This window comes from Trachurus trachurus, assembly GCF_905171665.1.
Source record: "Trachurus trachurus genome assembly, chromosome: 13".
NCBI classification, from domain to species: domain Eukaryota; kingdom Metazoa; phylum Chordata; class Actinopteri; order Carangiformes; family Carangidae; genus Trachurus; species Trachurus trachurus.
The window spans coordinates 27,931,032-27,946,358 of NC_139892.1; the positions used below are offsets into that span (position 1 = coordinate 27,931,032).

At 38.2% G+C, this 15,327-nt stretch overlaps 3 protein-coding genes across 3 annotated transcripts; all 3 read right to left on the bottom strand.

The window, feature by feature from the left end:
* Positions 1-2,046: 2,046 nt before the first annotated feature.
* Positions 2,047-2,982, bottom strand: LOC310995385 (olfactory receptor 52E4-like; the record flags this gene model as incomplete). The annotated part of the gene is made up of 1 exon (XM_083984436.1): positions 2,047-2,982. One exon carries the CDS (start codon positions 2,980-2,982, stop codon positions 2,047-2,049), a length of 936 nt encoding a protein of 311 aa, XP_083840562.1.
* A 3,957-nt stretch (positions 2,983-6,939) lies between these two features.
* On the bottom strand, positions 6,940-7,881 carry LOC310995718 (olfactory receptor 52B2-like; the record flags this gene model as incomplete). Its single annotated transcript, XM_083984842.1, has 1 exon — positions 6,940-7,881. The coding sequence occupies one exon, from the start codon at positions 7,879-7,881 to the stop codon at positions 6,940-6,942; it is 942 nt and encodes a 313-aa protein (XP_083840968.1).
* A 2,791-nt stretch (positions 7,882-10,672) lies between these two features.
* On the bottom strand, positions 10,673-11,608 carry LOC310995719 (olfactory receptor 8G17-like; the record flags this gene model as incomplete). Its single annotated transcript, XM_083984843.1, has 1 exon — positions 10,673-11,608. The coding sequence occupies one exon, from the start codon at positions 11,606-11,608 to the stop codon at positions 10,673-10,675; it is 936 nt and encodes a 311-aa protein (XP_083840969.1).
* Positions 11,609-15,327: the final 3,719 nt, after the last annotated feature.

Below are 15,327 nucleotides of genomic sequence, written 5' to 3' on the forward strand. Positions count from 1 at the left end.
ATAATGCATTTTCTTTCCCCATCATTATGATCACTCTGTCAAAGTTAAAGCGTTAACACGCAATGCTTTTAACGCTTTTACCGCTTCGACTAGCAATTGTTTTTGTTTGTTTTTTCCCCCCAATCGCCTGTTCATTCAGCCTGGGGAGGGAGATGAGAGGGGGAGGGGGGGTGGCGCAGTCTTAGTTATAATGTTACAGAAAACCTGCATGTTTTTTCTCCTCATGTTTCTACACTAAAGAACCTGTTCTTCTTATCACCAAACGAGGCTGCTCTCCCTCTGTCAGCTGGTTTTTAAATACCATGAATGGAAAGCATAAGAAACGTCCAGATCTGGATGTTCCTTATGCTTTCCATTCATATTGCTGTTATTTCAAGCAATATATATATATATATATATATATATATATATATATATATATATATATGTATATGTGTGTATATATATATATATATATACATATATGTGTGTGTGTGTGTATAATGTGTGGCCTCTCTCTGTCAAAAATGCCAGGGCCTATTTTCTGTCCCAGTCCGCCACTGATCGTATAGTATCTACTGTCATTATTGAAATTATACTACAAGTGCATCTGTGAAGGGTGACAATGTGCAAAGATAGATTTTCAGTCAACTTTATTTATTCAGTTTTATGAACTGTAATTGTAACATAGCCCAAAAAACCAAGCTCTTACATCCTCATATATACACATGATTATACAGACTTATTTGATAACCTAAATTTCACGATATATCTCAGCATCTAATTCATTTAATAAAGAATGTTAGTGATCTCAGTAAGAATCTGAATAACCGTTATTGTACAAATGTGAATTCAAAGTTGATTCCCTTTGGTTTCCACTACACCACACAGTGTATAAAACACAAATGCACTGTACTGGAAGATAAAGGGACATAAAGCCAAAACAAGGATGTAAAGGACAAGTAAATATTAACATATTGTTATTTACAGTTATTTTAGCTTGCGTATTATTCAGTAAATAGGGTTTTGTCCATGTGCATGTTAAATTAAGAAATTTGTTAATCTGGACCTATTTGTCTTATCCCTAGTGTGTATGGGGCTATGTCATCACATATCTTTTTGACTGAGTAAATAACTGCAATCAAAACTGGCCTTCCTCCGTACTGACCTCAAGACACAAGAGGGCAGCAAACCACACAAAACACAACATATCCATAGGGTTTGATTCATGTGCTTTCTGTTGGTATGGTTGAATTTGTTGTGTACAGGTGGCGCCATCTGCTGTATTTATTGTGACTGGACAGATTATGAAGAGATTAATCTAGTGCTCTTCGTTCAGTAATAGTTAACCATAATCTATTGTTTATCATTGGACAGAGGATACTTAGTTTAGTTTTTACCTCATTTGAGGTGCACACATTACATAATTCTACAATCATTCCATTGTCAGATTTCATGTACTGTAGTGATCGTCTAATAAACTGGAAATCAAAATTTTACAACAATTTTATGGCAGCCAAAAATATGCACACATAAATGCAGCAACTGAACAGCTTGTTAATATATTAACATGCAAACAGCAAACTTTGATGAGCCACTGGATTCACAGGTTTACTTGCCAACATATTTGAGAGAAGTGCAGCAGCTTTGCATCTGAAATCATTATGCATAAAAATCAGAAACATTAATGGTATGTAACTAAATAACAACAATAGTTAGGAGAAATACTTAATTTTGAAGCCAGTTCTAAAATCTATTAGAGACAAACTCATGAGATTTATTTGTAAACACGTTTGTGATGTGCACCTGTGGAGGGAATTTTAATTATTTGCAAATTGCAGTATTTGCAATTGCTTTTTAAAGCACTTTGAGGCAATAAGGGAATTATATTATTGGAAAAATTACTTTCGAGAAACTCAATTGGAACGTTGTTTCTTCTTTAGCTAAAATAAATTATGTTGGAAAGAATGTATTTGTAAAGTAGCAAAACAAAAGACATTGCTGGTGAGAGATGAAAATTACACTTCTTAAGTTCTAACATAATGCATAAAAGACACTACCAGGACATCAGCATGGAAGGATTTTGTTCCTAAAGAAGTGCACTACTTTTTCTTTAATTTCTTTTGTTTTCAGTCCATAGATGATTGGATTCAATGTGGGGGGGAAAATTAATGTTGACACCCCCAGAAATCTCCTTAAATGTGGTGACATGTTTTTAATTCTGTATGATATGATGGTGAAAAGCCCCAGGCACTCCAACAAGAGAAAAACTATTAGGTGTGTTGCACAGGTCTGCAGAGCTTTGGTCTTTGTGTCTGCTCGTTTGGATCTGAAGCATGCAACAAGGATCTGGAGATATGTATACAAAATCATTCCATTAGCTATCACTTGTGTAAAAGCAACCATACAAAGCCCATAAATGTTATTAATGGCTGTGTTGGCACAGACTAAAGACAGCAAAGATGGATTGTCACAGTAGGTATGAGATATTTCAGATCGACAGCGGGGTAAACGCAAAAGCAGGAGAAAGAGAACAGCTATCATAACTAAGCAACCTATCCATACAACTGTGATTATCATCATAATGCGAGCATTTGTCATAACTGTGTTGTATTTCAAAGGGCAACATATAGCAATGTATCGATCATACGCCATAGCAGTCAGAATAAACACTGTACATCCGGCATAGATGTGGATAAAGAAAGCTTGGGCAACACAGGCAGAGTATTGCATAGTCCTACTGTTGGTCAGTATTTCTTTAATGACCTGTGGAAAGAGTGCTGTGGCGCCAATGAGGTCATTGATAGGAAGGTTGAGCAAAATTAAATACATGGGTTGATGCAAGGATTTGTTCAGTACAATAGTGAGGATGAGAATAAGATTGCAGAAGAGTATAATCATGTAGCTCAGAGTTGCAAAGAGAAAAGCAGGAATGACACTTTCAGGAGGGAGATCAAAGCTACTTAGCACTAAAGTAGATGATGTATTGTACGGGTTATCCATTTTTATGCTCTGTCTCCCGAGAACATTAAAAAATTATTAGTAATTTCTTTAACAAATAACACTTTTTCTATTTCATGCACATCATCTCAGCCACAACACAGCGGTGACATATCCAGACAAAGAGATAATGATATGAAGTGTAACTGCTAAGGACAGAATAAAACAGATTAAGGCCAACAGTTTACCCTTCATACATTTCACACATACACAAAATACATTTACAGATTACAGTGCACCCATCTACCTCTAAGATAAATAAATCATCACTACCAGGGACTGGCAATGCTGGCAATGACCAACAAGACCTGGCAAGACCTTCAAAAGAACTACCAGTTATATAGACATGATTTTTGTTGAATGGTGGGCAGCTCCCTGGAGTTTTCTGGGTTATCATAAAGTTTATCTTTAGATTGTCATGGAAGTCACTGACTCACAAGGGACTTTGGAAGAATATGACTGATAATTACCTCATCACCACCAACACAGTGTCATAAACAAGCCACATTTATTTTGACTAAGAGACATACTCCAAGAAAATTCTGTTGTTAAAATAACATTTTGAGGATTTTTAGAACTGTCTACATTAGCATAATTATTAACATGTAACCACAATCTTTCCTTCTTCTTTATCCACTTCGTGCCTTGGTGGCACATAGGGCCTCGCCCACAATCTTTCCTTAGTCTTAACCAAATTTTGCTGCCCAAATCCAGTATGTGTCATGCTTTGGAAATTGGCTAAATGTCTGCTTTACTTTATTACATTAATTTGATACATGTTTGTTTTTTTAAACTAAAAAAGGAAACCACGAACCAAACCTTGGTGTCCAGAGTCAAAGTCCAGGGCTTTATGTGTCTTCCATTCACCTCTGTTATATGACTATTGTTGTGGATAAATGTGGCCCCTGTGCCACTGTGGCGGAAACAATTCCCCCTTTTTTTGGGGGGGGGGGGATTTTATTTCTAGGACATAGCGTTTCACTCTGGCACCGTAAGAATCCATATACTACGTATAGGTTTTGAAGATGTCCACACAAGATTAGTATCACTTCAGGAGGATTTAATTCTGCATGTTTTCTAATATTTTTCAGAATTTATGTGATTTGTCCCTGCTGTGTTGAAGCTGTGATCTCATTAAAACGTAATAAGAGGTTGTGGATAAAGAAGCATCACTTTTGGATTAATAGCCAGGATTGGTAGTCAAGCAGAATAGTGCTGATCATGTCATTGCAGGGTATTGCCCAATACCATAAATCAAATTTTGGCAACCTCCAGTGGTAGCACTGAAGATGACTAATCCTAAATGATGTCTTCTGGGTTACATTGCCTTGGGTCTGTGACATAAAGCCCACACTTGGTGTGGGGATTGTTGTGGGTATTTAGTGACAAAAACATGATTATTTAGTGATAGATGTTAAAAAAATGTCATTAATCTGAACACAAATAAAACTCAAATCCAGATTATCGTGTTGTATAATTTTCACCCAGTGATATAATTTAGTGCCTTGTCCATGTGTTTCATCTGTTTTTTTTTTGCAATTTTAGTGTTGCTTTTGATGCACATGTTGGGATAGCACCCAGCTCCTGCTTCTTTCACCTAAACTTAGATTGGTATCAAGACAGGACATAAATGTAAATGTAAAATATTGTGAGATTATATGATTGTTATTAGAATCTGCCAATAATTGTAATATTGGGCTACAATGATTCTCTTTTTACATTTATAGCAAATTTCTTCTTTTCTGTTTACAAACTGTTGCTACAGCTAGGCTCTTGAAATGACCCAATAGATGACCAGTATTACACCTATTTCAACCTCTCTACAGTGGCTCTCAGTTAATTATATAATACAAAAGTTATATATATATATATATATATATATATATATATATATATATATATATATATATATATATATATATATATATATATATATATATATATATACACACACACACACACACACACACACACACACAGATCATACACACACACAGGGGAAAAAATTGGGCAAAGTTGTTAAAGCTGTGAGTGTCTTAATTGACAATGAAATATGTTTTTTGTTTTTATTTATTTATTTATTTTTTGACATGATGAAAGTCAAAATATGCCAGAATTCATATGTTTTGGGCTTCTCCCCAACCAAGACTTTTGAAATGTCAAATACATTGAAAGAAATCACTTTTGCATTGTCACATAATAACTTGAAAAAACACATTTTAAATAGTGATACGGGCAATTACAACATTTTTATCGTTAGAGATAGATAACAGTTGAAAACCTTTTATAAGGTAAACAGGGCCATGGAGGAGAAACGTGAAAACAATTCTAGGAGCCCACAGCCCAGTAGGGCCCACAGAACATCACAATAGCCTGGCCTTTCTATGACTTAATTATTCCACATATAACCGGTCCCTGACCAATAGGCTAATCATACTGGATCAGCATCAAATCAATGATTATTGAGTGTATTCCTGTGCCTCTTCTGCAGAGGTTCCAACAATTCTGACAAACTCAAATGAACATGCACACAAACATTAGGTTAAAACATGTACAACAAGATACAAACATGTACAATATAATCATTAAACACAGAGATGCATAACTTCTCCACAGCGCAGTAAGCTTTGTTGTTCATACTTTCTGAACCTTCAGTGATTCAGGAATTCAGTTTTACCTACAATATTCAAGAAAAAATATTATAAGATTTTGTTAGTGTGTTTGTTTGCTTAATATACTTAAAGCTAATAACACACACACACACACACACACACACACACACACACACACACACACACACACACACACACACACACACACACACTTTGCAACTCATTCAACATACATTTACCATTCACAGTGCTTGTGATGCTTCAACAACCTTAAAGGGATAGTTCAACATTTTTGAAAATTGGCCCATCGCCATGATCCCCCTAGTAATAGCAGTAGGTTCGTTACCTTTAATTGTTGGTCCAAGCTGCTTTTAGATCGGGGGAGAAGAATACCGAGCGGCGCAGCTACACTACGGAGGCTAATGGAATTTCTTGGTTTTGCTCATCAAACTCAGCAAATACACAACCAAAAAACTCAAAAACGCTGTGGTGGACAAGTTGTGACCTGCACATTCACCACGCTATGAGATAATAGCGGAAAGTTGCGAGATGGAGTTGTTTTAGAGGCAAAGTCGGACTTTACACTCTAGACGGCTGCTCGGCGGAGTGATTTCAAAAGCGCCTGTTTACTGCAGATACGTCCGTATACTACGGCACTGGCTGAGGTGCGCACACTGTGTCCCTCCGACCAGTGGTTCACTGAAGAAAGTAGTTCCGAGTATTTGCTTCACTTCTCTTAACTTTCCGCTATTATCTCATAGCGTGGTAAATGTGCAGGTCACAACTTGTCCACCACAGCGTTTTTGAGTTTTTTGGTTGCGTATTTGCTGAGTTTGATGAGCAAAACCAAGAAATTCCATTAGCCTCCGTAGTGTAGCTGCGCCGCTCGGTATTCTTCTCCCCCGATCTAAAAGCAGCTTGGACCAACAATTAAAGGTAACGAACCTACTGCTATTACTAGGGGGATCATGGCGATGGGCCAATTTTCAAAAATGTTGAACTATCCCTTTAAACAAACTCTTACAGTAGCTGCTGACCAGGCCTGCATGATAATCAGATTTTGTATCATTATTCCTACAAAACTTCTTACTTGAGTGAACTTGAGTGACTGTTTCTCTTCAGGTCATTCTCAGGTTACATCTCATCCGGGTTTAGGTCGGCCTCTCATTATGTAGCTTATCTAAATTGAGATCTATTTTTATTTTCTAACACATTATTCTTTAAAAGCACACTCAAATGCAAGTAAGTGTGTGTGTGTAGGGTTCAACATTTTCTTGCCCCTTGCTGTACCCAAGGCATAATGTTTCTAATCATGTTTCAATAAATTGTGACCAACCCTGAAAAGCTGTTACAACTTAGTTGAAAAAATGCTTCGTTTTAGGAACATTTGAATGCTCTGCTTGAGTTCTGGAGTTTTCAGTCCATATATAACTGGATCCAAAATGGGGGGAAATATTAAAATGGACACACCGAGAACCCTTCTCATGTATGGGGATGCACCCTTAATCCGATGAGCAATGAGTGTAATGAGAGTATTGATTTGCAAGATCAAGAAAACAACCAAATGCGTGCCACAGGTCTGAAGGGCTTTTCTCCGAGCATCTTGCTGATTAGTGATAACACATGTATTCAAAATTTGTGCATATGTGAATACTACTATCAGCAGTGATCCACCTTGAAGCACGCATATGCCAACTATTCCATATAAGTTGTTCACTGAGGTGTCCTCACAGACCAGTTTCAATAATGATGGATTGTTACAATATAAATCCACTATATTTGTCCTGCACATTTTTAATCGCAAAAACAGACAAATCAATGTGCCCATCAGTGCGAAATCTATGAGCCATATTGCAAAAATAATTCTAATTAAAGTATTTGGAGTCATGACAGTATTATATCTCAAAGGACAACATATAGCAATGTATCTGTCATATGCCATGGCACACAATATCAGCAAGTTTCCTGTACCATAAAAATGAACCAAAAAGGCCTGAAATACACATAAAGGAAAGGAAATCATTCGGTTTTGTGTCACAATGCTTGAAAGAAGCTGAGGAAAAAGAGATGTAGCCCCAATTGTGTCACTAATTGGCAAGTTGAGCAACAGGATATACATGGGCTTGTGTAGCTTTTTACTCACAATGACTGCTGTAAATACCAACAAATTTAAAAACACAATAATTAGATAGGCAAGTGTTCCAAATACAAATGTTGGATAAATATTAGAAGTATGTATGTCCAGTGTTGCCAGTGTTAGTACTACCTCAGAAGATGTATTTGCATACATAATTGTACCAGTCTTGCTATATTGTTGCCTCCGATAGGAACTGATGGAGTGTCGCCTGAAAGATATGTCCTTATTAACAAACAATTTTAAATCACATCTTGTCCATTGAATCAAATATAACTCTAGTCTATTACCTGTTGTAGTGTGTTACCCTCCCCTCGTCTGTGTTGGAAGAAGCCATGAAAAAGACTGTCCTTTATAGTCATTTACCCTAAACACAGAGATAACCCATGAGATTACAAAGCACATTGCATCATGGCTGCAGAAAACTGTTTTAACAAACTGGCAGATCACAGAAGAATATTATATAATACAATACAACAATCAATATTAATCAATATATATATATATATATATATATATACACACACACACACACACACACACACACACACACATACTGTATATATATACACAGTGACTGGGCTGTTTAAAGGGATAGTTCACCCAAAATTCAAATTTCACTCATTATCTACTCACCCTCATGTCGACTATGGGCTGGGAGAAGTTTCAGAGTCCTCTGTGCCTTCATGGAGTTACAGGGGGGCTCGGCGCAGCACTGCACTGCCATATGACAGTTGCGAATGGGCCTCACTTTTCTTTGTCCAAAAATACACACCAAAAAAACATCCAAATACCTCCATAGTGCTCGTCTGTAATGTCCCTCTTGTATTGAAGCCCCAACATGAGAAATTGTTCTGAAAAAAATTAAATTAGTCTATATTTTAAGGTTGTTCGTAGCGGAAGCTCCCAGTGTTGCGCTGCCGGAATCTTGCGCGATTTGTGGAGCCGTGAACTGGGTGTCAATGCAAATCGCGCCAGATTTGCACAGACACAGGCAAAGCAACACTGGGAACTTCCGCTACAAACAACCTTAAAATATAGACTTATTTAATTTTTTTTTCGGAACAACAAAACTTAATTCTCCTGACTTTATTTTTTTTCTTTATATTCTCAAACTTCATGTTGCTCAGCTGCTGCTGCTGCTGCATGAGCAGACCGGTGCTGCTTGCAGTCAGTGTGTGGCGTGCGTGCCGCTGCTGCACGTGAAGGAGACGTGATGCTTTTTTTTTTTTTTACTTTGTGCAACATGGCACACTTTCGCTTTCACTTATTTTACGAAAATAAATAGTACATGAAATATTGCTGATTATGGCATAGCTTCCTGTCCAACTAATTGGGCTAATAAAGTCATGAAAAAAATCAACAAAAAAATGCTTGATCAAAGGCTGGGCATGCCGGCTCAGCCCGGCCCGCGGATATTGATGTGAAATGTCGGCCCGAACCCGGCCCGTGGTCAGGTCGGGTCCGGGCCGGGCTTGGGCTGAAAACTCTAATGAGAAGCTCATTCCAGACAGGCAGAGTCAGCAGCGGCAGCAGCACTGGGTCATTAATAAAAAATCGCCCAACATGGATTTTCAAAAATACAGGACAAAGTGCGTCCTATATCAGTTAAATAAGGGACACGTCTTTTAGTTTATGTATTTCCAGGGACACACAAAGTTGTAGTTTAAAAAAAAATCCATTAGACTCATGTTATTATCATAAAGACCTATAACATACTTCTGATACGTTCCTATTGTTACATTACATTCATTACAATGCATTTCTCCCCTTTCTCCTCTTACAGGAAGAAAGGGGTTTTTCAAGGGTTCAGGGTTCTTCAGAAGCAAATGGTTCCAGGTAGAACCTCAGCCCTTGTAGAAGAACCCTTTTGGAACCCTTATTTCTAAGAGTGTATGAGCCTTGGCAAGGCCCTTGGCCCTTATTTGAAATCTAACTGCCTTTCGATGTAACATCTTCAAAAAAAAAAGAGAAGATTCAATGTCAATTGTACTGTCTGATCTATAATATGTATTGATTATCGATCCTTCTATTTATTCATTCTACCTTATACCTCTATCTTATTGTGTGTACTCGTGTCTTTACATGTCAGTATGCAAGCTGTTCAAACCAATTGTCCCTGGTGGGATTAATCAACTTGTCTGTATCGGTATCTGTATCCAATCTTTATGCAACTGAATTTAATATGTTACAATTTAATACACTTGTTGGAATTATGGTGTCTTTCAGTTATTGTATTCATTAAATCAACACATCTTTGTGTGTGTGTGTGTGTGTGTGTTTTGATTTCAGCAATCATTTTTTGTTTTGTGTGTTTGGGTTTCAGCAATAATTTTGATTTAGTTGTTTGCATTACACACAAAAGGTTGCAACGGTGCATAGACCAACGGAAGACGGATACAAGGTTCACTTTCAAGTTTTTTAATCAAATAAAAATGTAATAATTATATATTACACAATTCTCATTATGCGTCTAATATCTAATACAATTCAGCTATTCACCATTGCACTGAAATATAAATATAAATTACTTACTAACTAGCTAACTAGTACAAACATATATAATCAATTAATTCAATCAAACAGTTTCATCTCATCATTATCAGTTTTGAAACCAAAATAGTCTTTACATTAAATCCTTTATCATTGGGCTAAATGGAAGATTAATTAAAAAAAAAAAAAAAAAAGATACAAAGGAAAAACTGAAATGTATAATATTTCCTGTTCTACTCCAAAAACATGATTTCTGTATAGAATGTAACATTTCTGCATCAAAGAAAACTATTGAAAGTGTGTTTAGTTAATGTTCAAAGTCATTCATTATGGCTCCAAACACAGTAGCTGTTGTTTCCAAAATAGTATTTACAATGTTATAGTGCTCCTGAGATGGAACAATGCAGCTCAAAAAAGATGGAATTAATTATTGTTGGTCACCTCATGTAGAAATTTAGCCAGATACTCTATTTTTGATGACTCTCAGGAGTGTGCCTCTTACTTCACTTGTATACAGCCCATACACAATTGGATTTAGAAGTGGGGGTACAAGAAATATTAGCATCCCCATTATCTTTTGCAAGTCAGCTGATACGTTTTTAAATCTGTGAGATAAAATTGTAAAAGTTCCCACAATTTCAAATATAATCAATATGACCAATTGTGCAATACATGTGTTGACAGCTTTCGTCTTTGCCTGAGACCCCCTTGTAGCCACACATGTGATGAGAATCTTCACGTATGTAAATGCCTGAACAGACACACTCACAATTTGCATGACTGCTGTGTTGAACAGTCCTATGATATTATTGACTGCCGTGTTTCCACATGTGAGCTTCAGTAGAGATGGATTATCACAGAACACATTCATAATGACAGATTTGCACCTTGGGAGCCTTGTCTGCAAAGAGAACAGTGATACAATCAAGACAAAGTCAAGACCCCAAACTAGAGCGATAATACAAATTACAACCCTGGGAGTCATAACAGAGTTGTAGCGTAATGGCATGCAGATGGCAACATAACGATCAAAGGACATTGCTGCAAGAATAAACAAGATCCCACCACCATACATGTGGAGTAAGAATGCCTGTAAAACACACAGAGGATAGTAAACCTTATTTGTCTCCATAACAATATCTGAAAGTACTTTTGGTAGCATTGCAGTTATGCCTATCAGATCATTGAGTGGAAGACTGAACAGGATGAAATACATGGGTTTGTGAAGATTCTTCTTCAAAATGATCAGAGTTAACAAGGTCAGGTTGCAAAAGATGCCAAAAAAATAGATTGTAAGACCAAGAAAAAAGATAGGGTACTTTCCGCCAGGTGGAATTACAAATGGATCCAGGGTTAACTCAGAGAGGAACCCAAATGATTTGTTGTCCATTTTTGCTTTGATTAGTAAAGAGAAAAACAGTCATGATAATGTATTATCTGAAATTGTCTCAAGATGAAGAAGTCACAGTTTAGACAACATATCAGTTAAAGCAGTGCTACATAAAGTGCTTTGAATGACTCTACTGCCCGCCCTGCTTTATTTGATGTCACCATGACCATTACCATAATTTCTTTACGTCACCTCTTGCCTCTGGGATTGTCAAGGGTTTTGCCAAGATGAATAATGTCAGGATGACTGAAAGTAAAATTTGTGGAGAATCATAAAGATAAACATATATTTGCCATCCTGCAGGTATTTAGGGCACATTATTATTATTATTATTTTAAAGAAGAAGAAAAGAAACCATAGTCTTTTTCTAGGAAAAATATGAACTTTCAAGTAACAAAAAACAAACACCCAAACAAAAGACTTTATTATTATTAATTAATTTTAGGTCCAAACTAATTAGAAAAAGTGTGCCTTCAAATTACTTAATGTGATGGGATCAGTTGTCTTTAGGTATCCCTCTGTTTACTTAATTTATTCATAACAAATGAAGATTAGATGAGATGGTTGTTAACACGTGACAGCAAGGAACACATTCTTGATGTACAGTAAGAAACTGATTTAGAGCATTTTAAAACTATGGATTAAACAGATAAAGAGTAATGGACTACTACTAACGTCACTTTAACATCAGGGTGTTATTGTACATACACATAGTAACTGACTTAGTTTTTGGAAATGTAGAGCTATAGCTGACTTTATTGTATGATTGATTGTATTAAAACAGAAATTAATCGGTCGGTTGATCGGACCTTACAACTTTCACTTTCACCAAGCACTGCTGCAGCATGTGCGCTTCTCTCTCTCTCTCGCTCTGTGTGTGTGAATGCCAATAACAAACAGCGCTATGAGGAGATGAATGAACAGAAGACATGCAGCGGTGTATTTGCGGCCATTTTAAAAAATAGAAGGAGCTGTACGTATGAGGAAACAGTGTAGCCTGCCTACTATAGTGTACTTCCATAGATTGAATCCTCTCGGTGGGGAGAAAAAAAGAAAAGAAGAAGCTCTGGTCTCGGTGTGCGACACCATATCCTGTTACCCGTATTCTCTTGCAGATGCGCCACATGATGCAATTTATGAATCGATAAAAGACGTATTTTGATCATCATTATGTTTACATTGTGACCACGCAATTTTGTAGTGGTGTCAGAATGTTTAGTGATTATTAATATTCATAAATATAGCGCTCATATGCCTCTGAGACTCTGATGCCTCAAGACGCTCAATATAAAAACACTGTTTACACTCGGGCAGCATCGAGAAGCTTGTCGGGCTAGCAACGGTAACTAAGGGGGGCGGAGCTTTTGCGAAAGGTCAATTCCAAAAAGGCTGTTGGGGAAACCCATCCATTCCGAAACCCCCCCCCACTCCGAACGGACTGACGGACGCAATCAGTTCGGAACAGTGGGGTTTTGGAGTGGGGGGTTTTCGGAACAGCGGTGTGTCGGAATGGAGAGCCGTCCCCAGGCTAGACAGGCAGATAAAGGCCCGGGCGTTTATTTGCTTAAATCGCTCAAATCGACAGGCGTTTATTAGGGACCTGCGTTTATTAATAGTGTTCAACCTAAACCTCACCAGATATAACAACTGGATCTCCGGTCCGGAGACAGAGACCCCCCGTCATGTCGGTCCTCCGCCCTCTCTGATCTGCCGCAAGTTGCAAGTGCCCCGCTCCTCTTCCACACTTTTTTTTTTTTTTTTTTTTGAGGGAATAAAGTAGGCCTATAACTAATAATGATGCAACGTAGGCCTATAGCCTAACTAAATACGCATATAATCAGAGAATTGGTTGTTTACGCTACTTTTAAAAGGAGTAACAAGTCATTTAAAACAAGGAGCAAGCTGAGCCGACACTGTGCAGCCCAAGGACAGGTGCTGAAGTGCGGATGAGATGAGTGGACAGACCGGGCAGGAGCAACCAGCCCAGAGGCGTCTCGTCGGTCCTCGGACGACTTTAATGTCTAGAGACACCCGCTACATTTGCATAGAATATTTTTTGGCAACCAGAAAAACAATATTTGACCCGGCGTTTATACATATGTGATGGGCGTTAAATATAAAAAATATTTTGCTACACCCGGCGGTTAATTGGGACCGGCGGCTAATTGGTACTCGGCCATTATTTGAAGTTTTACGGTAGTCCCTGTCTGCGCTCTGCTGCGCAATTACGCACAACCATGTGGGTATTCCTCTATCATGATCTTGAAGAGGGGAGTCACCCGTTGAGTAACGCACATTTCCTTATAGAAAGCCTTGTTGGAATGGTGGGATGTTCGCATGTCGGAATCGCAGTATGTCGGAATGGTGGTATGTCTAAATAATATAATAAATAAATGGTGGGATGTTGGAGTGGTGGGATGTCGGAATGATGTAACTGGAAAGAAGGAGGAGAGAGGGCGTGGAGTGGGATTAACACAGCCGATTCAGATCTTCGCCAATCAAATTAGCTCCTCTCTTCACCTTTAACTGCGCCGCGGGCGATGCACACTGCAAATTTTTCATCTTCTACTTCGATATGGACGAAGGAGACAGCGACGCCAGACAGCCAAACCTCTCCCAGGAGGAAACAGATGCTTTGATCCTGGAGATCCGAGCTCAGAGTGACTGAATAAGGAGGTTACTAATATCGTTAATCAGGTTTGCCCTGAGAACCGTTGCCCAGTGTAAAAAAACAAACAAACAAAAAAACGCACACACACACATTTTACACTAATAAAGACACTCATGTTTAGTAAACCATATTTAAAGCAGATATCAGCTTCACGGCCGTTTCGGCTAATGCTGCGTTCAAGGCAGGCTTTTGAAACCGTAAGTTACAGCTTCAAGTCACAACTACGACTTGGTAGCGTTCCAGGTAACCCGTAGCTCGTGTTTTTACCATCCTGTTGTCTGTGAAAGTTCCCTATAACGGCCACTCGTAACTTCCGACCCGTGAACTCGTACCAGATCGAACTGGTATGACTTCACAGGAAGGAAAAACACAAAGTACGAGTTTCTTTGAACGCACCATGAGTTAGCAGCCCCCGCCCTTGTCAGGCATCAATTGGTCCTCGTGCTACGTCACCACATTCACGCGCATCCCTTGGCTGCACACACAGCCCTTCATGCCGTTCTCTCTCCTCATTGGATAACACTTGTATCCCACAAGGAAAATTTTCTCCTCGGGTTACAGCAGAGCAGAGTGACGGAGAGACTCGTGTTTAGGCTGAAATACTTCATGTAAGTGATTGCTGACGGAAAATAGGACTATTTAGGACTTATATTAACAAAAACATTCCACTGATATCTGCTTTAAGCCCTGTGTAACAAAGATGAGAAGTGTACACTGATCACAACATGAACAAATCATGCGTAACAGGGATGAAATCAGAAGCATCTCAGCTTAAAGGACACATTGCCATGGTCTCTCTCTCTTTCTATTTTTATTTTCTGAGATGAGAGATGCTGAGTAGGCTATACAGTACTCACTATCTGATGCCGAGGCTGTTTGTGGGTGGCTGAGAGAGATGATAGTTATTTAGTTTTTTGTTAGTTTGCATCACAGTTTCAGCTGTGTTAATTCAGTCAGGCTGAGTTTCCGTTACACGTGCCAACCATCTTTGATCTGACGTCAGATGTGACGGAACCATCTATGTAAAATTCACGTGTTGATTCCATTA